The sequence below is a fragment of the Rana temporaria genome, chromosome 1 (assembly GCF_905171775.1).
Source record: "Rana temporaria chromosome 1, aRanTem1.1, whole genome shotgun sequence".
In the NCBI taxonomy this organism is placed as follows: Eukaryota; Metazoa; Chordata; class Amphibia; order Anura; family Ranidae; genus Rana; species Rana temporaria.
The window spans coordinates 690,111,239-690,136,492 of record NC_053489.1 but is presented as its reverse complement, the minus strand read 5'-3'; the positions used below and the strand labels follow the sequence as shown (position 1 = coordinate 690,136,492).

General features: G+C 46.5%; 1 protein-coding gene across 2 annotated transcripts in view; it reads left to right on the top strand.

Moving 5' to 3' along the window:
* ARHGEF39 (Rho guanine nucleotide exchange factor 39) overlaps positions 1–25,254 on the top strand; it is a gene marked incomplete at its 5' end in the record, with an annotated part of 69,683 nt that overhangs the window by 25,563 nt on the left and 18,866 nt on the right. The window contains 2 exon segments of one of the 2 annotated variants that reach the window (XM_040335779.1): positions 23,495–23,724; positions 24,568–24,656. In XM_040335779.1, the coding sequence (XP_040191713.1) occupies positions 23,495–23,724; positions 24,568–24,656 (319 nt within the window). 2 annotated transcript variants of the gene reach the window in all.

Sequence of the window (25,254 nt, the reverse complement as noted above, 5' to 3'; positions counted from 1 at the left end):
ATACAATACTCAGTGCAGCCGCCGACCACTGGAGGATGGACACAAGAATACAAGAGAAGCAGCGCTCTATGAGTAAAATCGTGCAACTTTATAGTCTTTGAATAGAAATGAAAATGAAGGGAAGGGGTCCGTCCAATCCTGGACCTCAAGGCCCTCAACTGATTTGTCAAAGTGCAAAAGTTCAGGATGGAGTCGGTCCACTCTGTAGTGGCGGCGCTCCATCAGGGGGATTTTCTGGCGTCCTTGAATATCAAGGACACGTACCTGCATATCCCAATATGCGCAAAGCACCAGAGATTTCTGCGCTTTGCGGTCGGGGAGGACCACTTTCAATTTGTGGCGCTCCCTTTCGGCCTGGCTTCGGCGCCAAGGGTTTTCACCAAGGTGCTCGCCCCGATTCTGGCCCTGGTGAGGCAGCATGGAATCGCTATTGTAGGATACCTGGACGACCTTCTCCTGAGAGCTTCTTCAGGCTCAGAGTTAGAGGTGGATGTGTCTATCACCTGCCAGACCCCCCGAGAATTCGGTTGGCTGCTGAATGTCCAGAGTCAGTGTCGGTATCGTCTCAGCGTCTGGAATACCTGGGGTTGGTCCTGGATTCCTCGGAGGAACCTCCTTCCCACGGAGAAACTACAGACACTGCAATCGGTGGTGCTGCGGTTGGTGACCCAGAAGTGGTCTTCGCTTTTGCATGCGAGTTCTGGGTCTGATGGTGGCCTCCTTCGAGGCGGTTCCGTATGCCCAATTCCACACTCGAGTGTTACAGAGAGAAATTCTGTCGCGTTGGGACAAACTCCCTTCGTCTCTGGATTACCAGATCCGGGTGAGTCGCCTTGTAAGGTCCTCCCTAGTGTGGTGGCTGACATCTCCGGTACTTAGGGCCTGGAAATCTTTTCTGCCGTGCCATTGGACGGTGGTCACGATGGATGCTAGTCTCTCGGGTTGGGGGGGGGGTGTCTGGGGTGTTCAGTTAGCCCAGGGACGCTGGACTCGGGAAGAGTCCCGTCTGCCAATCAATGTCCTGGTACTCCGGGCGATCAGGCTGTGCCTCTCCAAGTGGTCTCTGATGCTGCAGGGCCGCCCGGTCAGGATCCAGTCAGACAACGCCACGGCTGTGGCATATGTCAATCATCACGGGGGCACACGGAGCTCAGCTGCAGCAGTGCAAGTCGCTCACGTCCCGTTCACGTCACGTTCCGGCTCTGTCGGCCGTGTACATTCTGGGTGTACAGAACTGGCAGGCGGACTACCTAAGTCGCCAAGCGCTGGACCAGGGAGAATAGTCGCTACACCCGGATGTGTTTCAGAGCCTGTGTCTGAAATGGGGCATTCCAGACGTGGATCTTCTGGCGTCCCGTCTCAATCGAAAGGTGTCACGGTTCGCAGCCAGGTCAAGAGACCCGTGGGCAGATGCGTCAGACGCATTGGTGGCGCCGTGGGGTCACTATCGACTAATCTACGCCTTCCCTCCTCTGAAGCTTCTTCCTCATCTGCTGCGCAGAGTGGAAGCCGAGGGGATACCAACAATCCTGATCTCTCCGGATTGGCCTCGCAGATCTGGTGCGTCTGGTGCCAGACGTTCCTTGGCGCCTGCCTCTGCGAGAGGATCTTCTGTCGCAGGGTCCTATCTTTCACCCTGCTTTACAGTCGCTGGCTTTAACGGCGTGGCTATTGAAAGCCAGGTGCTGAGGGATCGAACGTTTGTCGGACTCGGTGATCTCTATCGTGCTGCAGGCGCAGAAGTCTACTTCACGGAAGATTTACCATCGTACGTGGAAGGCTTACATCTCTGTGTGAGGAGATGAAGTGGCACCCCCGTGCATACGTGATGTCCCGGATTCTGCTGTTCTTACAGCGTGGAGTGGATCAGACTCTCGCCTTAAGTACAATTAAGGGGCAGATTTCTGTAGTGATCTCAAGGTATAGTGGAGTCCGATTAGATAATTGATATTTAGATGTTAGTATAATGACTATAAATTTGTTGTTCCGCAGCAACACACAGGCTCTCCAGAGAATGCTGTAACGGCTACCCGGGCTAGTGAGAGGGTATCAGCCGTTGGAGACGTCCTTTTCCCTGGCAAAGTGCGATATGCAAGTAAAACCGGTATCATTCCATCCCCAAGATCCAGAGAGAGAGAGGGTCCCCCATCAAGAACGAGACGAGGCTGCATTTGAAGGGTCAAACAAGACTGTTTTAATGGCACATTTCACCTCGCTTATATGTGGTTACACTGTACAGGAACAATGACACTCTCCGCCCCCCCCCCCCTCCTCACACAGGAGGAGCTTCAATACACATGCTTTGAAATAATGACATTCCCTTGATCCACTCACTCTCTAGACCGTTTGGCTCCAATCTTATATTTAACATGACTTGATCAGACAATAAAATTCAATTAACCTTTAAAACAATTACACACTCACACATCATCCCCTCGGCATACACCTGACAGGAGGCTGTAACTACACAAAGGAGAGTCCATTAGCTATGCAAAGGGAATATTAGCATTCAGCAGTGGAAGAGTTCCCTTCTATAATTAACCCTTTTAGCTCAGAATACAATCTGGTAGATCCAATTGTAGCAAGCCATGCAGTTCTTTGTAGTCCTCACTGCATGCTGGTTATCGATATCCAGGCAGCATGCATGTGTCCGTTACACTACTCCCCTTTTGTGGAACACTCCGGCAGACCCGGATTGATCCTTTTCGGGTCAACTTGGGGATGTCCGGTCTGCTGTTAGGGTAACAGTTCAGTTTGCCTGGACAGTCCGTCGGCATTCCCATTGAATCTGCCAGGGCGGTATTGGATAGAAAAATTGTAGGGTTGTAGGGCCAAGCTCCATCTTAGCAGGCGCCCATTATCTCCGGCTACTCGGTTCAGCCATACTAGTGGGTTATGGTCCGTGATCAGGGTGAATTCCTGACCATACAGGTAGGGTGTGAGCTTCTTTAAGGCCCAAACCAGGGCTAAACATTCCTTTTCCACGGCCGCGTAGCTCACTTCCCTGGGTAATAGTTTTCTACTCAGGTACGCGACAGGGTGTTCTCCTCCATCCTCCCCGATCTGGCTTAGAACTGCCCCCAGTCCATACATGGACGCATCTGTATGAACGACAAATCTTTTGTTAGGGACGGGGGCAGATAGAACAGGTGCGTTGATCAATGCTTGTTTCAGGGTTTGGAATGCTGTTTCACAGGCGGGAGACCACAGGACTACTCTAGGCAAATTCTTCTTGGTCAAATCCGTCAGGGGTTTGGCAATGGTACTGTAGTCAGGGACAAATTTTCTGTAATACCCCGCTGTCCCTAGAAATGCCAGTACCTGGGTCTTAGTGTGGGGAGTTGGCCAATTGTCTACAGCCTCAACCTTAGCGGGTTCTGGTCGTTGTTTCCCACACCCCACTCTGTGTCCCAAGTACTGGACTTCTGCCATCCCGAAATTACATTTTTCTGGTTTCATGGTTAGGCCGGCGGCCCTAATCTGATCCAGTACAGCCTCAACATGCCTCAAGTGTTCCCCCCAAGTCTCACTATAGATCGCAATGTCATCCAGGTACGCGCAAGCGAAATCCTGGAAGCCATCAAGGAGGCGGTCCACCAAGCGCTGAAATGTGGCTGGGGCGTTCTTCATCCCAAATGGCATGACCTTGAACTGGAATAAGCCAAATGGGGTGACAAATGCCGACTTAGGGATAGCCTCCTTGGCCAGGGGAATCTGCCAATACCCTTTGCACAGATCGATTGTTGTCAGATAACGTCCCCTGGCAATACGATCTAATAGCTCATCTACTCGGGGCATGGGGTAGGCATCGGTCACGGTTCTGTCATTGAGGCGTCGGTAATCGACACAGAATCGGGTTGTTCCATCCTTTTTGGGACAACGGGCGAGGCCCAGGGGCTGTCAGATGGTTCTATAATCCCCAGTCTTAACATTTCTTGTATTTCCTTCCTCGTCTCCTCTTTTACTGCCTCCGGGATTCTGTAGGGCAGGGATATGCAATTAGCGGACCTCCAGCTGTTGCAGAACTACAAGTCCCATCAGGCATAGCAAGACTCTGACAGCCACAAGCATGACACCCAGAGGCAGAGGCATGATGGGACTTGTAGTTTTGCAACAGCTGGAGGTCCGCTAATTGCATATCCCTGCTGTAGGGAGTCTGTCTGAGAGGGTTTTGTCCTGGGGTCTCTACGTAGTGAGTCGCTAAGAGAGTGTACCCGGGCTCCTGGGAAAATGTCAGTCCTTTCTCAGTTATCAATTGTCGCATCTGTCCCTTTTCTGCGGGAGGTAACCGCTCCCCTAGCTGTATCGTATTGAGCAGAGTCTTAGGTTCCGAATCTGCTAATAGATCTGGGATGGGTAAGCTGTCAGGGTCTTCAGTGGCTGGAATACATATGGCTGCTACATCCTCTGGTCTTTCCTGATACTCTTTTAATAAGTTTACATGAAAGGATTTCTGGACCCTTTCATCTTGGCTGCTGGCAATTACATATGTAGTATCGCAGACTTGTGCTACTACTTTGTAAGGCCTAAGCACCAGCACCTAAGCACCAGCACCTTCTGGCCCACTTGAAACGTTCTCTGATGGGCGCCCCGGTCGTACCAGTGTTTCTGTCGTCCCTGGGCCGCTTGGAGATGGTCCCGTGCCATCCGAGCTAAATGTTCCATGCGGTCCCGCATTTCCAGCACATATGGCACGATGGGGACACCTTCATGTTCTGTCTCGCCCTCCCAGTGCTCCCGGATGAGGTCGAGGGGGCCTCGCACTCTCCGTCCATAGAGCAGCTCGAAGGGGGAGAACCCTGTGGATTCCTGCGGTACCTCTCGATAGGCAAACAAGAGGTGCGGCAAAAATCGCTCCCAGTCTCTGTATTCCGCTGTAAAGGTCCGCAGCAATTGCTTGAGGGTACCATTAAAGCGTTCACAGAGACCGTTGGTCTGAGGGTGGTACGGTGAACTAAGCAGGGTCTTAATACCGCAGACCTTCCATAACTGTTGGGTTAGGTCTGCAGTAAACTGGGTCCCTCGGTCGGACAGGATTTCCTGAGGGAACCCCACTCGGGTGAATATCCCGACGAGCGCACTGGCAACAGTGTCCGCCTGAATATTCGTCAGGGCGACGGCCTCCGGATAGCGGGTAGCATAGTCTACTACGGTAAGAATGTATTTCTTACCCGAGGGACTGGGGTTAGGTAGAGGTCCCACTAGGTCCACTGCTACTCTGCCAAATGGTTCTTCGATCATGGGCATAGGTGACAGTCGAGCCTTAGGGTGGTCCCCTATTTTTCCTACCCGTTGGCATACGTCACAGGTGCTGCAGTAACGTCGCATATCCTTCGAGATCCCCAGCCAAAAGAAAGTCTGGGTGATCCTGTAGGTGGTGCGGTTACCCCCTAGGTGCCCTGCCAACAGAATGTCGTGGCCGATTCGGAGAAGTTCCAACCGGTACTTTCTGGGTACCACTAGTTGGCGCTTTTGCGATGGGACACCGCCTCTCTTTCTGCCTTCGGTCAATCTGTATAACCTGTCACCATCCCATATAAAACGTTCCCGCTCATCCCCTCTACTGTCTGCTAATTCTCGATACTTTTGAAGGGTGGAGTCCTCCCTAGTTTCCCTCCCAAATTCCTCTGGGGTGTCCCAAGCTATGGGTCTCTCTACCGTAGTGGGGTTACATGTCGGTTCTTGGCTTACCTGGGTCTCCTGGCCTGTTGTAGGATCATCTGTGATACAGGTCTGTGAGCGGGTGGTCATGGGGCAAGCCGCAGCAGGTGTAGGTAAATACGCCAAAGTCAGAGGGCCAATGTCGTTGCCCAGCACAACCTCGGCAGGTAGGTTGTCCATGATACCAACTTTGGTCTTTCCTGACCCGGCTCCCCAGTCTAAGTGCACCCGGGCGGTGGGTAAGCGAAATACAACACCCCCTGCGACCCGGACGGCAACGGTGCGAGTAGACACGTTCTCTGGCTTTACCAGATGTTTTTGAACCAGAGTGATAGTGGCCCCGGTATCTCTTAAGCCTTGTGCTACTTGTCCATTCACCCGTACCTCCTGACGGTGATGCTGACGGTTATCTGAGGAGGCAGCTTGTATTGGGTCTGCCTCATACAAAATTCCCAGACATTCCTCAGGGCCCACCTCGGTCTCTAGGCAGTGGGCCGCAGAGGGACGTGATGGAGTGACCTCTGTGTTGGGTGTTGTGCGTCTCCAGTTGGTAGTTGTAGCTCTCAGAGGGCAATAACGAGCAATATGTCCCGTGTTGCTGCAGTGATGGCACGTCACCCTAGACGAATCCCGGGGGTAGTTGTTAGGCCCCTGAGGACGTGGTGGGACTGGAGCCCGAAACTCTGGGCGTGGGGTGACGGAGTACGCGGTTCTACCTTATGAGCCAGCTTTAAAGCTTTTGTAGAAAGTGAGGAGGAAATCGATGGATATTTGGCGGACTTTGAGAGGCAGTGCTCACTACACCAGGTACCACCAGACCAATGGGTCACTATTTTGTCTGGAAAATTGTCGGGCAAAGCCAATGAAGCCTTTCGGGCTCTCGCTCCAGAGGATATTTTACAATACCAGCAAGTTAAAAAGGCGCTGCTAACCCGATATGCCGTAACGCCAGAAGCCTACCGCCGTCGCTTCCGAGAGTCCAAGAAGAAGGCTGTGGACTCCCACATGGAATGGGCCAACCAGTTACAAAGGGTGGCATCCCATTGGGTCCAAGGGTGCAAGGCCAACACCGGGGAGGAAGTGTTGCAGCTGTTCCTAATGGAACATTTCTTCCAAGACCTGGCCGCGGACATACAAGACTGGGTACGAGATTGCCGTCCCGCTAACTTAAACGAGGCGGCTCGGCTAGCAGATGAGTATGCGGAAACAAGGAAAGTAAGCCAGGGTACTACACGTGCAGTGAACGGTATTTTCTTTCCTGTAGCCGCGGGTGGGGGGGTAGGAACTGCATGTGTAATGGGCTGTCTAGCTCTTACCAGTTCCAGTTCTTGTCCCCTCTTCGTTTGTATCTCTTCCCTTGCTTCCCGGAACAGCTGGTTGATTAGTTCCACGGACGTTTCTGGATACAAGGATAATCTCCGCTGTACAATCCCAGTAATTACATCTTCTTCGCTGACCGGTGCAAGGGGCTCCGTTCCTTCCATGGATCCATCCATTTCGTCCAGCTCCAGCAGTTCAGGTATCAGCTCCCTCCGTGGTCTGTTGCTGGCGCTCCTACCACGACTCTCCAATAGATCTTTTAGTGTGGGTCTTTTCAGCCTGGCGTAGTGCGACTCCATTCAGAACTTGCTCTTTGGATAAAAGGACCATCCTGCTGCTGCCAACCAATGTAACGGCTACCCGGGCTAGTGAGAGGGTATCAGCCGTTGGAGACGTCCTTTTCCCTGGCAAAGTGCGATATGCAAGTAAAACCGGTATCATTCCATCCCCAAGATCCAGAGAGAGAGAGGGTCCCCCATCAAGAACGAGACAAGGCTGCTTTGAAGGGTCAAACAAGACTGTTTTAATGGCACATTTCACCTCGCTTATATGTGGTTACACTGTACAGGAACAATGACACTCTCCGCCCCCCCCCCCCCCACACAGGAGGAGCTTCAATACACATGCTTTGAAATAATGACATTCCCTTGATCCACTCAGTCTCTAGACCGTTTGGCTCCAATCTTACATTTAACATGACTTGATCAGACAATAGAATTCAATTAACCTTTAAAACAATTACACACTCACACATCATCCCCTCGGCATACACCTGACAGGAGGCTGTAACTACACAAAGGAGAGTCCATTAGCTATGCAAAGGGAATATTAGCATTCAGCAGTGGAAGAGTCCCTTCTATAATTAACCCTTTTAGCTCAGAATACAATCTGGTAAATCCAATTGTAACAAGCCATGCAGTTCTTTGTAGTCCTCACTGCATGATGGTTATCGATGTCCAGGCAGCATGCATAGGTCCGTTACAAATGCATTTTATTTAACTTCTAATAAAGAACAAAGTCCACAGACGATACAAAATCCAACAGAGTAATTCAAAGTCTCATCTTTTCCTAGACTCAGTGACAAGACTAACTGAATGCCAGCTTGAATGTCTCATAAACTGGTCTCACACTGGAGGGAGGGGTTCTTCCAGGTCTACCAAATGTTTCCCTGAATGAATACCCCCTCAAGTCTAATTACCATCAATAAATACTTCCTTATGTAAGCAATTTACCCTTTGAGGCAGGCCATACCTCACACACCTAGGTAGTCTTGGACAAGATTAACACATCTAAGGGTCTTCAGCTGTCCCTTTGTTGGCCACTAACCCCTTTGGTCAGCAAACACCCTTTGATGTGTAATCTTGAATGCCTGTATGCAACACATATATATATATATAATACCTACACATATATACTAATAGTACAACAATTTCGGCCTTGGCTGTTTTCTTTCAGCGACCCTTGGCGGCGCACTCTCTGGTGCGTACGTTTGTGCAGGGGGTTCGACATGTGGCCCCTCCTGTGCGTCCTCCACTGCCTCCATGGGACTTGAATTTAGTTCTTTCGATGCTTCGTTTGAGGACATTCGGAAAATCCCTTTGTTGACTCTTTCCCAGAAGGTGGTTTTTCTGGTGGCAATTACATCGGTCAGACAGGTTTCTGAATTGGCGGCCTTGTCTTGCAAGGCTCCTTACTTGGTCATCCACAAGGATAAGGTGGTGCTGCGGCCGCAGCCGTCTTTCCTTCCTAAGGTTGTTTCGGCTTTTCACATTAATGAGGAGATTGTTCTTCCATCCTTGTGTCCTCGGCCGGCTAACCCAAAAGAGGCCACGTTGCATTCCTTGGACGTGGTTCGAGCCCTACGGGTGTACTTGTCTGCTACGGCTCCGTTTCGGAGGTCGGACTCACTGCTCGTGTCGGTGGCTGGTCCTAAGAAGGGTCTGGCGGTCTCGTCGGCCACCATTTCGAGGTGGATCCGACAGGTTGTGCTTCAGGCCTATGCCCTAAAGCGGCGAGCGCCCCCTTCCCGGTTACGGCGCATTCGACCAGGGCGATTGGTGCCTCTTGGGCTTTCCGCCATCAAGCGTCTGTTTTACAGGTGTGTAAGGCAGCGACCTGGTAGTCGGTCCACACCTTCTCAAAGTTTTACAAGGTGGATGTGAGTGCATCTTCGGATGCCTCCTTTGGCTGCAAGGTTTTGCAGGCGGCTGTTTAAGGTTGATGTTCCTTCGTTGAGGAGCTCTGGTTTGTTTGGGGTGAAGCCTGGTTTGCTGTGTTTTCCCACCCCTCGATTTTTGACACTGCTTGGGGGACGTCCCTAAGGTCAATGCTGCTGTGTCCGTCCATGAACGGAAGAGAAAATAGGATTTTTGTACTCACCGTAAAATCCATTTCTCTGAGTTCATGGACGGACACAGCACCCTCGCCTCCTTTGTTTGTACTGCTTGTTTACAAACTGAGGCTGCAGAACTGAGAATGGGTGATGTACCCGGGGGAACCGCCCCCTGGGAGGTACTGTACTGTGTGGAGTGTTTTAACACTTAAAGGACTTGCAAAGGAATTTTTTTTTTGCCTAAAATGAATGTCTGCAAGGTAGACAGACAGAATAGTGTAATGATTCTCTTATTAAATTCCTTTGTCTATATCACCCCCGGGGTTCTAGTTTCTGCTCTCTCATTCACTTCCCGGTTTGCATCGCTCGTTCATGTAAGAACTACATTTCCCAGTATGCATTGTGGCACACCCAGTAATTCACACCTCCTTGAGGTCAGGTCTCTAACCCGTAGAGAGCGTCCTGCCACACAGATGTGGTTCCCAGAAGGGGGGTAGCACATTACTGAACACCGCAGTAAAGCCTCCCTTCACAGTGGTCAGTAAAATCAGACAAGCAGGAAGTGAATAGAACAGAGAAGAAATAGAGCAACTTCTGAGCAAAAATGAACAATGAGGAAGTGAAAAGAGAAATGTCTGCAGGTAAAGGATGCTTATTATGAAAACATTTTTTTTTCTTTACAACCCCTTTAACATGCTGTTTTTCTGCCTAGTCAGTCTCCTAAAAGGGAGGATAATACCCTAAGGTTTGCTGCTGTGTCCGTCCATGAACTTTTTACGGTGAGTACAAAAATCCTATTTTTCCTAGCCAAGGTTCCTCCACAAAAGAAAAGTCCACTAAGCCCACCGCCTCTTCTGGATCCAATCGTATCTTTCATCTCAAAGTCTGCAGATAAGTCTCCAGGCGAACGTCTGTGCATAATCACACAGGGGCCTCTTTCGCCGGCAGACATGTCCTCACTCCGCAAACACCTCTCTCCAATCTCACCCAACGTCAGTCTGCCCCAGTGAGCTCTTTAGAATGGGTTGCGGGAGAAGTAACACTGGGGGACACTATGACAATACATATTAAATACATCTTCATAAAATTTCCACAGATGTCAGTAGTTTCCCTACTTCAAGAAGATCTGTCCTCAACTGATACCAAGGAATCCTAGCTCCACGTTCCTATCTACCAAAACCATCAATTCCTCTGGTCCGTGATGGGGGACCTTCATTACCAGTTTGTAGCCCTTCCCTTTGGTTTGGCGTCGGTGCCATGGATCTTCACCAAGGTATGGGCTCCAGTTCTTGCTCTCCTGCAGCTTTGATTGTGGGCAATCTGGACAACCTGCTCCTGTGGGTAGAGTCTGTGTCAAATCTGGAATGCAATCTTTCAATCAGGTAATTTGAGGACTTCAGGTGGACACTAAATCTTGGCAAGTCATTCGATCTTCCTTCTCCTAGCTCGGAGTACATGGGTCTTATTCTGGATATGGGGTGGTCTGGGTTTTTCTCCTACTGGAGAACTTCAGAAGCTTTGCCTTCATGTCTTTTGTCTAGTCTCTCTGCAGTCTTCACCTGCTTTTGCATGAAGGTCCTGTGGCTCACGGTTCCTTTCTTCAAAGTGGTTGTTTATGCGCAAACCCACACCAAGCCCTTACAGTGGAAGATTCTGGCCCAGTGGAACAGGGTCCCGAGGTCGATGGACCAAGCCATTCAATTGTCTCACTTGGAAAGGGCATCTCTGTCTTGGTGAATTTGTTCTCCTCCACTGCTGTAGATTGTTACTATAGATGCCAGTCTCTGCGGTTGGGGGGGTCACTTGTTGGTTCAAGGTTTATGGACTCCAGAGGAAATCCATCAACATTCTGGAGCTCATGGCGACCCATCTGTCCCTCTCCGTTGGTACAGCTCTTCTCGAGAGTTGTTCCATCAGGGTCTTATTGGCCTAGGCCAGGATACAGCGTTGGTCTCTACACGTGGATGTCTTTCACCAAACCCTGCAATGCTAGCGCACACCAGACATTGATCTCTGCATCCAAACTCAAATGGAAATTTCCCACGTTTTTGGCCAGGACGAGGAATCCCTGGGCCAATGCATCAAATGCACTGGTGGCTCTGTGGAACAAGTACTCCCTGATGTATGCCTTACCTCTGTTGAAACTTCTCCCCCGGTTGCTGTGGAGGATCAAGGAGGAAGCCATGTTGGTAATTCTGGTGGCTACAGATTGACTGTGCCAGGCCTGGTTCACAGATCTTGTTCAACTAGTTGGCGATGTACCCTGGTGTCTTCTACTCGGTCTAAACCTTCTCTCTCAAGGTTGATCTTCCACCCTGCTTTACAGTCGTTGGCTTTAATGACGTGGCTGTGGAAAGCCAAGTGCTGATAGATAAGGGCCCCGAGTATCGTGAAGGGCCAGGTTTCCACCCTTGTCATATTCTTCTAATGTTCTTTGGCCTTCTTCCCTAGTTTGTACCTTCATCCAGGGGGTTGTTCCATCAACAAGACCTCCTCTACCTCCGTGGGGCCTGAATCTGATTTGATCCACCTTGTAAATACCTTCAAAATATCCGAGAAATTCCTGTCATGACACTCGCCTTTCTGGTGGCCATCATTTTGGCACGTTGGGTCTCTGAATTGGCAGCAACTGTTTTCGGTGCATCATAAGGATATGGTAGTAGTTTGGTCGTGGGTGTCCTTTCTGTGAAAGGTGGCATCCTACCCCAAGGGCTTTCAGATAAATGAGGACATTGTCTTGCCGTCTTCTTTTCCCAAGGAAGTCGCTCATTATTTGGATGTGATTCGGTCCTTTAGGTTACACTTCAATTTTACCGATTACATTTGGAAGACGAATTCTTTGTTCATTGACATGGATGGTCATAGGAAAAGACAAACAACTTCTCTAGATGGTGGTTCAAGCTTATGCTTGTTTGGGCCAGGAACCTTTATTTCCTGTTACATATCTGTCCGGTACTATCTGGGTAGATGACATGTATGTCTGGTACTGTCTGGGGACATGACATGTATGTTTGGTACTGTCTGGGTAGATGACATGTATGTTTGGTACTGTCTGGGTAGATGACATATATGTCTGGTACGGTCTGGGTAGATGACATGTATGTCCAGGACTGTCTGGGTAGACGACATGTATGTCTGGTACGGTCTGGGTAGCTGACATGTATGTCTGGTACTGTCTGGGTAGAAGACATGTATGTACTGTCTGGGTAGATGACATGTATGTCTGGTACTGTCTGGGTAGATGACATGTATGTCTGGTACTGTCTGGGTAGATGACATGTATGTCTGGTACTGTCTGGGTAGATGACATGTATGTCTGGTACTGTCTGGGTAGATGACATGTGTAACGGCTACCCACTCGTAGCGAGGGGGTATCAGCCGTTGGAGACGTCCTTTTCCCTGGCAAGTTGTGATATGCAGGTACAGCCGGTATATCCCATCGAACGCCCTTTCAAAAACGAGACGAGGCTACGTTTGAAGGGTCAAATAGACTGTTTAATGGCACATTTCACCTCGCTTATATGTGGTTACAAACTGTACAGGAACAATGACAATCTCCGCCCCCCCCCCCTCACACAGGGGGGGCTTCAATACAGATACTTTGAAATAATGACATCCCCTTGAGCTAATCAGTCTCTAGACGGTTTGGCTCCGAGCTTACATTTAACATGACCTGATCAGACACATTCCTTTATCAATAGAATTCAATTAACCTTTAGAACAATTACACACTCACACATAATCCCATCAGCATACACCTGACAGGAGGCTGTTAACTACACAAAGGAGAGTCAATTAGCTGGAGAAAGGGAATATTAGCATTTAGCAGTGAAAGAGTCCCTTCTATAATTAACCCTTTGAGCTCAGAATATAATGTGGCAAATCCAATTGTTACAAGTTGTAACGGTCACCACCGTTTACGACCTTCCATCCCAGTCACGACAGCTTATCGACACTCCAACCGACAGGACCCGATCCCATTTCATTTGCCCAGAATCAAGACGAGACACGCAGCTCTGTACTTGTTCCAAATGTAATGATACTTTAATGATTTCTCTCAGTCTTTTTTTTTTGTACTTTATATGTTTATTTGTTTTTTTCTTTTCTTTACATAAAACAGCATATGGAAAGGCACAGGGCAAATACTCTGCCAAAAACAAACATGAATACAATCCTCTTGACAAAAAAAATACATACATATTCGCTCTGGACCCTCCCATAAACTCCCTCACTAAATCTTCCCACTCTAACCCTTTTCTTAGTCATCACTCTCTCTCACAGAGAGACAAGTGATGCATCTGCCCTTTCCCAGCTCCCCCCCTCAAAAGACGAGAGAAAAAAAAAAAAAAAGAGAAAAAAAAGATAAAAGAGGGGGAGAGAGAAGGGGAGCCCCATCCTCTCCCTCCCTTAAACCACAATTCATAACAGGAAAGTCGGTTTATCCTTCATATTATATTTTACATTATAATTCCCTGCGCGTATCCGATTCTTCATTTATCAGGTTCAGTCATTAATCTTTTCCCCTCATCTGAATTTTTAAACAAATTCCAGCTCTTCCACGTTTCTTTGTATAGTTTATTTTTACCCTTAGCTGAGAGAACTAGGTCTTCCATAGCTTCTATATCTCTAACTCTATTTATCCACTCTAAAACTGTTGGTGACGTAGTATCCCTCCACCGTAAGGGTATACCTGCTTTAGCTGCATTCACCAAATGGCACAGTACTGAGTTCCGATAAGTCTGAACTGGAATCTCAGATAGGTGAAGTAGGAAAAAAGCGGGATCATTGGGTATTTTTAACTCAGAAATTTTTTGCAAGATTCTCATAATTGACAACCAATAAACTCTTATTTTTTTACAAAACCAAAATATATGAATCAATGTCCCGCTTTCTTCTCCACATCTCCAACATCTGTCAGAATTTTCATTGCAGAATTTTTTGAGTCGTACTGGAGTATGGTACCACTGCATCAAGATTTTATAGTTTAATTCTTGAATTCGTGTACAGATTGAAGAGTTTAGAGTCAAAAAGATAATCTGTTTACGTTGTAATGCAGAGAAGGTCCTATCTAGGTCCTTCTCCCATTTGTTAAGGCCTGGTATCTCCTGATCCTCCCTAAATTTATTTAATAGTCCATACATTTTAGAGATCCCTCGGGCTAGTGGTTCTAAATCATTACAGTACGACTCAAAGATTGTTAACTGACGATGAAAATTACTTCCCGGGCCTAATGATCTAAAAAAATTACTTAATTGCAACGCCTGCCAGATATTGACTTCAAAAGGGCCTCCTATTTGTATTAATGTTTTAATCGATGGCCAGTTTTCTGATATAATAAAATGTGAGGCCTGATATACTCCTTTCTCTATTAATAACCGGAAAGATCCTCTTTCATTACCCGGACTAAAACTTGGGTTCCCCAATATGGGAAACAAAGGTGATCGCACTGTAGAAAAGTTCCCGTTTTGGCATATACGTGCAGTAATTTTTAGTGTTGTGCCAATTATAGGGTGATTTTTAAGAGGAGCCGGTAATACTGTATAGCACCAAGGTGCTCTACCTAAAGGAACTGTGCTCAGCTGTTGTTCTATGTCAACCCACCTCTTAGATCTAACATGTTTACACCAGTCCACTAATCTAGATAGATGTACTGCATAATAATACTTAAATATATCTGGGACCCCCATTCCACCAAGATTCTTAGGCATAGTCAACAGATCTCTTTTAATCCTAGGACGTTTCCCGGCCCAGATAAAATTCATAAATAAACTACGTATCTGACGCAAAAAAGTCACTGGAATCTTAATTGGTAGCGCCTGAAGTAAATACAAAATTTTCGGAAGAACGGACATTTTGATTATACTAATGCGGCCAAACCAAGAATGGGAACCAAGTCGCCATTTGTCAAGTAGGGCTCGTAATAGATTATACATTGGTAAAAAATTCATTTTAAAAATGTCCTTTTCTTTTGATGGAATATTTGTGCCCAAGTATCTAAGCATTGGACTCCATTTAAAACAAAAATTCGCCCGAATGGAATCCCGGGAAAGAGGGGATAGTGACATGCTCATGGCCTCTGATTTAGTCTGATTTATTTTTAAATTAGAGAGAGTGCCATATTTCTCAATCTCACTCAGCAAAGTAGGGAGAGAAATATGAGGCTCGGTTACTGAAAAAAGCATATCATCCGCATAAGCAGAAACCTTGTGGATTCCTTCCCCAACCCTAATACCCCGTATATCCGGATTCAGGCGAATTCTGTTCAGCAATGGTTCCAAAGAGAGAACGAAGAGAAGGGGTGAGAGGGGGCAGCCCTGGCGAGTACCATTCGAGATGCTGAAGGGTTCAGAAAGGACCCCATTTGCCTTTACAACCGCTTGAGGGTTTGTATAAACACTTTTAATCCAGCTAATCATTCGTTCTCCCATTCCTATTTGTTTCAGCACCTCAAATAAGAACCGCCAGTCTACCCTATCAAATGCCTTCTCCGCGTCTGTATTTAAAAATACACACAGTATTTTTTTATCATTTACCTGATTAATCAAATTAAGAACTTTTGTTGTATTATCTCTACCTTCTCTCGTGGGGACGAACCCTACTTGGTCTAAATCTATTATTTGGGGGATCCATGATTGTATTCTGGTTGCTAATATTTTCGTAAATATTTTTAAATCTGTGTTCAGTAACGAGATGGGTCTGTAACCTCCACAATCCGCCGGGTCCTTCCCCTCTTTTGGAATTAACGTAATATGTGCTCTCAGGGTATCCATAGGGAATGTGGAAGTCAGACCCACCGCATTAAAGACTTTTGTCATTTGTTTACTTAGCAACTCAGAAAATTCTCTGTAGTAACTTATAGTAAAGCCATCCGGACCAGGAGATTTTCCAGATTTGAATGATTTTAATACTTCAGTCACTTCTTTTACCGTAATAGGAGTGTCCAGACTATAACGGGCTGGTGAGGGTAATCTCGTCATACCTGTCGAGGTTAGATATTCTGCTATCCTGGACTGAGGGGAAGTAGCGTGAGGCAAGTTATACAGAGTAGCATAATACTTCCCGAATGTCTGGGCAATATCTTTAGGTATCTGTTTTAAATGTCCCTCTTTATCTTTTATTTGTGATATATAAGTTGACCTATTCTTTTCTTTAATTTTCCCTGCTAACAATCTGCCACATTTATCTCCTATTTCATAATCTATTTGTTTCCCTCGTTGGATTAGGGCTTTTGCTTTAAACCGTAAGATCTCCGACAGTTGTCTTCTCAGATGTCCCAGCTCCCTACCTACTGATGCTGTCTGTATCTTTTTATGCTGTGTTTCTAAGGTCTGGATCTCATCTAATAATTCTTTGGTCTGTTTTTCCCTTTTCTTTTTCAAAATTGCTCCATGTTTGATTAAAATTCCTCTGATCACGGCCTTGTGTGCCTCCCAAATCATACCTGGGTCACTCTCAGGAATGTCGTTTATCTGAAAATATGCTATCATTTCTTTAGATACATCGTCCCTTACTTCAGGATTTTGAAGAAGGCTTTCATTCAATCGCCAGCATCCCTTACGTTGAGTGGCCAGGTTAGACAGGGAGAGACACAACGAAACCGGAGCATGGTCCGACCATGTTATATTTCCGATTATGATTTCTGTAACGTCTGAAATTAAATAGTGTGGAATCAAAAACATGTCAATACGCGAGTACACTTGATGTGGGTTGGAAAAAAAAGTATAATCTCGTTCTTTTGTATGTAAAGTCCTCCAGGCATCTACCACTTGCATTTCATGCATTTTTTGTAGTATACTTCTTCGGACCCGACAGGGGACAGCTGAAGTTCCTGAGGAGGTGTCGATTCTAGGATCTAGGGGGATGTTGAAGTCCCCTCCCAGAATCAATCTCCCCTCTATAAAATCCCTTAATTCTGAAAGAATTTTTTTAACAAACTGGTCCTGCTGTTTATTTGGTACATAGATTGTTGCTAATGTTACCTTAATGTTTCCAATGCTTCCTTTAAGGAAAAGAAATCTCCCATTAGGGTCTACCCGTTTGTCCACTAAGCACCATGGCACTCGATTAGATATTAATATTGAGACCCCCTTAGATTTAGCCTGTTGGTTTGGAGCATGATACACACAAGGGAAAAATCTATTTTGAAGAAGAGGGAGTCTACCTGCCTTAAAGTGTGTTTCCTGAACATAGGCTACATCTGTCCCGGATCGCCTCAAATCGTTCAACAACATTTTCCTTTTCTCTGGGACATTAAGACCCTTAACATTCAAGGAGGTAATCTTCACCTCTTCCATTTTTCAGACAACACTGACAACAACAACAAGAGAAAAAAAAAAAGAAAAAAATACAAAAATAAAATAAAAGGTGGGGGGAGAGCACCCCTCCCAAACCTACCTATACGCCCCTTCCTAACCCCTTCTAATCCCTCCCTCCCTTCTAGGCCCAATCGGGCGCGCACCCAAAACTGAGCCACCTGACTGTGACTTCAGTGGGTAAAACCTAATTGGGGGTTTTGGCACAAGATGACAGGGGGGCTCAGACCTAACCTCTTATCCACCCCGGCTCTGAGTTTACTACAATTACCATCTGTAGTCAATCTTCTAAACGTATATATCCACTTCTATTTCTCTTCCCTTAACCCTTGCTTCTTCCCTCTAACCGCCCCTTAAACAACATATAAATGGTCCTTAACGGACATTTTTTCACAAATAGAGGGATTGGGAAGGGACATATAAATCCAACTTTTATTTAAATGAAAAAAAAAATAAAAAAATCCCTCCTGAAAAAAAAAGTTGGGACATTTTTTTTTTTTTTTTTTTTTTAAACAAGAAAAGGGGGGGGGGGCAGAAACCTCCAAGATAATATGCAGTTATCCTTCACCTAAATTCATCACCATATACTGTTCCCTCACTTTCTTTTCCCATTTCTTCCCTTTCCCTTCCCCCCTTTTCTCTTCCCTCTCATTGCCCCTTAAACAACATATAAATAGTCCTTAACAGCCATTTTTTCACAAATAGAGGGATTAGGAAGGGACATATAAATCCAACTTTTATTTAAGTGAAAAAAAAAAAAAAATCGAAAAATCCCTCCTGGAAAAAAAGTTGGAAATGTTTTTTTTTTTTTTTTTCCGTTTGTTTCCAAAAAAGAAAAAGAAAAGGGGGGGCAGAAACCTCCAGGATAATATCCAGTTATCCTTCACCTAAATTCATCACCATATACTATTCCTTCACTTTCTTTTCCCATTTCTTCCCTTTCCCTTCCCCCTTTTTTCTCTTCCCTTAACCCTTCCTTCTTCCCTCTTACTGCCCCTTAAACAACATATAAATGGTCCTTAACGGACATTTTTTTTTCACAAATAGAGGGATTGGGAAGGGACATATAAATCCAACTTTTATTTAAATGATTTAAAAAAAAAAAATCGGAAAATCCCTCCTGAAAAAAAGTTGGGACATGTTTTCTTTTTTTCTATTTTCTTCTTTTTTTTTTCAAAAAAAGAAAAAGAAAAGGGGGGGCAGAAACCTCCAAGATAATATCCAGTTATCCTTCACCTAAATTCATCACCATATACTGTTCCCTCACTTTCTTTTCCCATTTCTTCCCTTTCCCTTCCCCCCTTTTCTCTTCCCTCTCATTGCCCCTTAAACAACATATAAATAGTCCTTAACGGACACTTTTTCACAAATAGAGGGATTGGGAAGGGACATATAAATCCAACTTTTATTTAAATGAAAAAAAAAATCGAAAAATCCCTCCTGAAAAAAAGTTGGGACATGTTTTTTTTTTATTTTTTTTTTCTCTTCCCTTTTGTTTCCAAAAAAGAAAAAGAAAAGGGGGGGCAGAAACCTCCATTATAATATCCAGTTATCCTTCACCTAAATTCATCACCATATACTGTTCCTTCACTTTCTTTTCCCATTTCTTCCCTTTCCCTTCCCCCTTTTTTCTCTTCCCTTAACCCTTCCTTCTTCCCTCTTACTGCCCCTTAAACAACATATAAATGGTCCTTAACGGACATTTTTTTTTTCACAAATAGAGGGATTGGGAAGGGACATATAAATCCAACTTTTATTTAAATGATTTAAAAAAAAAAAAAAAAATCGGAAAATCCCTCCTGAAAAAAAGTTGGGACTCAGTCTTTTTATATAGTACAACAGGTCACAGAATTTACAGGAACAATCAAACTGCCCCCCCCCCAATCACACACTAAGGCTAATTACTAAACATTCCTCAATTACTAACAACAAAAGCCTTCACCCACTCCGTCTCCGCATACCGCTTGACACCTCTGAGCATCAATAGATTGTAGACAGTGTTATCACACATAAGCAGTCTTTAGTATGCATAATTAGAGTTCTGGGAGCAGACCTGGGATTAACACCTGTCCGTTACAACACCTTTACACAAGGACAATGGAATGTCCTCCAAGCCCTGATGCAATTAGCATGTCACTAGACTAATCATAGAAATGAGTCATAGAATATTGACTGGTTGGGGTCACAATTAACCAACATCTTGTAGTCTCTCAAGATCCTGCAATATGAACTGTCCGTGATGTCAAATCTCATGTAATCCATGAATTACGATTCACTTGCCACTCCATGCCCAAAGGGCACAGAGTGGACTCAGACCCAAGAGTTATCAGTGACGCTGACACAGGAGTATCCTCCATCCTCACAAAGTCTTTGGGTGTCACGGGTCATTCCGTTACATCTCTCCCCTTTCGGTGGGAGACTGACACAGGAGGAGACCCCGAACGGGTTGACTCCGAAGTCAGTCAGTAGATCTAGTCCTCCAATGCTGGTATCCATACCGTACCCCAAATAAATTGCTCCAAACAGAGCATTACTCACCCAGCCAACCTCTGTCTCTCTCAGAGAATCTGCCTGCCGCTGGGGAGAGGCCTGTACTGACCCTTCTCCCTGGAGTCCTTTCAGCCGCTGGAGAGAAGACAGGGTGACTGGGCTCAGTTCCTCATGCTGCTGGGGATCTGGGCCAACTGGCCACCATCCCTGGGGTATACCAGTGGAGACTGAAGTCCCATCCACTGGTCCAGGAACTCCCTCTCCTGCTAGGTGAGAGCAGAGACTTGTGGCACTCTGCTCTGTTGCCAGCCCTTCTGCTGGGTCGCTTTGAGTGGAGACCACAGTCCCATCCACTGGTCCAGGAACTCCCTCTCCTGCTAGGTGAGAGCAGAGACTTGTGGCACTCTGCTCCGTTGCCAGCCCTTCTGCTGGGTCGCTTTGAGGGGAGACCACAGTCCCATCCCCCGATGTCAGCTCAAGCTGCAGTTGTGTGCAGCAGCCAGTATCATCCTGCCCTGCTGCCAGGGATTCAGCTGGGGGTAAATGCTTTACCACCACAGCTTGTTGCTGGGGAGAGGGGCCAATTGCCCCGGCTCCCTGGAACTCCACCTCCATGGTGACTGGTCTCTGTACCTCTCCCCTCTCTTCAGTTGGTGCTGCTGTGACTTCTGCTGCTGCAGCACCTCTTTGCTCTAGCCAAGTGGCATCCACAGCCGCTATAACCCGGTCTATGATCTCCGGTGGAGGATTAGGTCCATACTGTGCCAGTCCACGTCTAACAGCCCGGTCCCAAAACTCTTCATCGGGTGTCCTGTCTGTTACGCTGGGCCTCTCAGCTCTATCCATTTCGACAAGTTGTGCGATAATGTCCCTTCTCTTACGGTTGCCGGCCGATCTGCCCCGGCTCTCCAGTAAGTCCTTGAGGGAAGAGAGCTTCAGCCGCTCATACAGCGTCTCCATCGTCCTGTGTCCTTGTAGCCGTCCTTTAAGGGATGGAATTATCCCACTGCTGTGCCACCACTGTAACGGTCACCACCGTTTACGAACTTCCATCCCAGTCACGACAGCTTATCGACACTCCACAATCAGGCAAACGAACGAGACCCATAAGAATTCCCCCCAGAAACGAGACACACAGCTCTTGTTTGAGGTTTAAAACAGGGAATGAATCTTTATTATCTGCACATGGTAATACATTCCTCTTCAAAATACATCCCTCCCACCCTTGGGAAACAGGGTGGGTTAAATTGTCCAATGACAATGGTGATACCGGTCAGGTGTGTTCAAACTTCTCCTTCAGTAAACAGTCTTAGCAGGGGGGGTTGCTGGAGTGATTCCCCCCCCCCTTTCCTCACAGCAAAACACTTGAACATCCCATAATAGGTATGCAGACTGTCTACCAAGCTCCAATCCACATAGCAGACTTAATTACCACAATAGACAATGGAATGCAATCACACCCCACCCCTTTCATCACAGCAAGCTGACTAGTATACATCAGCCAACACACAATATATATATACAATATATACAATATCTGACCGCATTAAATGTGACTAGCACAGACCATAGTGGGGTTCTCATTCACCCTGTGCCCCTAACGTGACTCCCGTTACATGGCTCCCTCCTTGTGGAACACTCCGGCAGACCCGGCTTGATCCTTTTCGGGTCAACTTGGGGATGTCCGGAACTAGGAAGCCGGGATGACGTCTGTTTGCCGGGATAACCCATCAGCATTGCCATTTGGCTTACCAGGTCTGTAGCTGATGGTGACGGTGAATAATGGAGTTCAGCTCTGGAACAGTCACTTGCTTTGCTCTCTCAATGGCTCCCAAAATCTGTTGCTGATGCTCTTGGGAGAGATAAGGCACCACCTGGATGCAAATCCCATTTAATCTTTTGACAATTTCAGCCTGTTTGTGCATTTCAATGTTCAAGCCACGGGACATCTCATAATACATGACGTAGTGTCGTTGCATCTCCGATTTCTCACTGGCCAACTTGTCACAGAATTTACAGGAACAATCAAACTGTCCCCCCCCCCCAATCACACACTAAGGCTAATTACTAAACATTCCTCAATTACTAACAACAAAAGCCTTCACCCACTCCGTCTCGGCATACCGCTTGACACCTCTGAGCATCAATAGATTGTAGACAGGGTTATCACACGTAAGCAGTCTCTAGTATGCATAATTAGAGTTCTGGGAGCAGACCTGGGATTAACACCTGTCCGTTACAACACCTTTACACAAGGACAATGGAATGTCCTCCAAGCCCTGATGCAATTAGCATGTCACTAGACTAATCATAGAAATGAGTCATAGAATATTGACTGGTTGGGGTCACAATTAACCAACATCTTGTAGTCTCTCAAGAGCCTGCAATATGAACTGTCCGTGATGTCAAATCTCATGTAATCCATGAATTACGATTCACTTGCCACTCCATGCCCAAAGGGCACAGAGTGGACTCAGACCCAAGAGTTATCAGTGACGCTGACACAGGAGTATCCTCCATCCTCACAAAGTCTTTGGGTGTCACGGGTCATTCCGTTACACAATTCATGCAGTCCTTTGTAGGCCTCACTGCATGAGGATTATAGATGTCCAGGCAGAATAGTTCATAGGTCCGTTACAACATGTATGTCCGGTACTGTCTGGGTAGATGACATGTATGTCTGGTACAGTCTGGGTAGATGACATGTAGGTCTGGTACTGTTTGGGTAGATGACATGTATGTCTGGTACAGTCTGGGTAGATGACATGTATGTACTGTCTGGGTAGATGACATATATGTCTGGTACGGTCTGGGTAGAGTGTCTTATTTGGAGAGTTTGTTGTTGCAGAGACTCTTTGCACTGACATAGGAGGAGTCAGATCCAGACGGGGTGGGGGAGGTGAGAGAGTAGCCAGGCTAAATAGGCAAGTGGCAGGTAAGTATTCTAGTCTTTGGCTCTCAAGTAGCTGAAAAGAAGACCCGGCACCGGCCACTACAAAAACTGGAGCCTAAATTCTGTTCCTGGTCAGAGGACATGCCCGGCATTGTTACTGGGAGCTCTGCAAGTCCCGGAGGTGGTAGAGATGCTGGAATACCTGGCATGGATCTTCTGAGTAAGACCCGGCATGGATCATGTGAGTAATGGAAGTCACAGGAGTCCTGGAGCTCCTGAAAGACCCGACTGGGATCCTGTAACTGGAAATTCTAGAAATTCTAGAGGACCAGGCGTGGATCTTTTGAGTACTGGAGGTCTCCAGAGTCCTGAAAGACCCGACAGGGATCCTTATCAGGGGTCAGTTGGGATGAGATCCGGATATCCGTTCTTCTCGATAAAACACGGAGAAGCTTCCATCTGGTGATTTGGTGATCTCTCTTCCAGGAAGACGTTATATCAGAGAAGGATGGCTGGCTCTTGTACCGCCCAGTGGGGAGGAGCTCAAACATCGCATGCTCTTCCTCTTCTCCGATGTCCTGGCCATCACCTCACCTTGTCACCCCTTACACCCCATCAACGCCCAGAAGTTCTGCTGCCGGGCCGTCTACCCACTCAGAGAGTGCCGGGTGGAGAGAGTCCTGGGCCACACCCAGAGCCAAGGAGGACTGATCAGTGTGAGTGATTACCTCCTCCTCGTTACTACCTCCTCCTCGTTACCCCACTTCACCTCTTACTTCCTCCTCATTACCCCACCACCTCACCTCTTACCTCCTCCTCGTTACCCCACTTCACCTCTTACTTCCTCCTCGTTATCCCACCACCTCATCTCTCACCTCTTACCTCCTCCTCGTTATCCCACCACCTCATCTCTCACCTCCTCTCCATAAACCTCCCGATATCACCCAACACTCACCTCCTTATTACTACCTCCTCCTCGTTACCCCACCACCTCATCTCCATAAACCTCCCGATATCACCCAACACTCACCTCCTCCTCATCTCTCATCTCCTCTCCATAAATCTCCCGATATCACCCAACACTCACCTCCTTATTACTACTTCCTCCTCGTTACCCCACCACCTCATCTCCTCTCCATAAACCTCCATATTTTACCCAACACTCACCTCCTCATTACTACCTCCTCATCTCTCACCTCCTCTTCATCTCCTCTCCATAAACCTCCCGATATCACCCAACACTCACCTCCTTATTACTACCTCCTCCTCGTTACCCCACTACCTCATCTCTCACCTCCTCTCCATAAACCTCCCTATATCACCCAACACTCACCTCCTTATTACTACCTCCTCCTCATCTCCTCCTTACTACCACCATCTTTACCCCTCCCTCCTGCCCCTTTTACCCCTTCACGTATACCATTGCCCATTTACTTCCCCTTATCTTTGCCCCTTTATCCCCCCTATCTCTGTGCCTTTACCCCTCCCCCTCCTATCTCTAGCCCTCATTTCTCTGGTCTCCTGGAAACTCCGCCTCCTCATAGACTTTCTATTCCCAGCTTTCCTTCAAGATGGAGAAACTTCTTCTGATGTCATCCGACCAACAAGACATGAACAGCTGGTACGAGTGTCTGCTGAGCGCCGTGAGGTGGGTGAGAGCCTCGGCCTGGACTTTATACTAATAGTAATCTGTATATCTGTCTATCGTATTATTATAGAGAGAGGAGTATTATTATAGAGAGGAGTATTATTATATAGAGAGAGGAGTATTATTATATAGAGAGGAGTATTATTATATAGAGAGGAGTATTATTATAGAGAGAGGAGTATTATTATATAGAGAGGAGTATTATTATATAGAGAGGAGTATTATTATAGAGAGGAGTATTATTATATAGAGAGGAGTATTATTATAGAGAGGAGTATTATTATATAGAGAGGAGTATTATTATATAGAGAGGAGTATTATTATAGAGAGGAGTATTATTATATAGAGAGGAGTATTATTATAGAGAGAGGAGTATTATTATATAGAGAGGAGTATTATTATAGAGAGGAGTATTATTATATAGAGAGAGGAGTATTATTATATAGAGAGGAGTATTATTATATAGAGAGGAGTATTATTATAGAGAGAGGAGTATTATTATATAGAGAGGAGTATTATTATATAGAGAGGAGTATTATTATAGAGAGGAGTATTATTATATAGAGAGGAGTATTATTATAGAGAGGAGTATTATTAT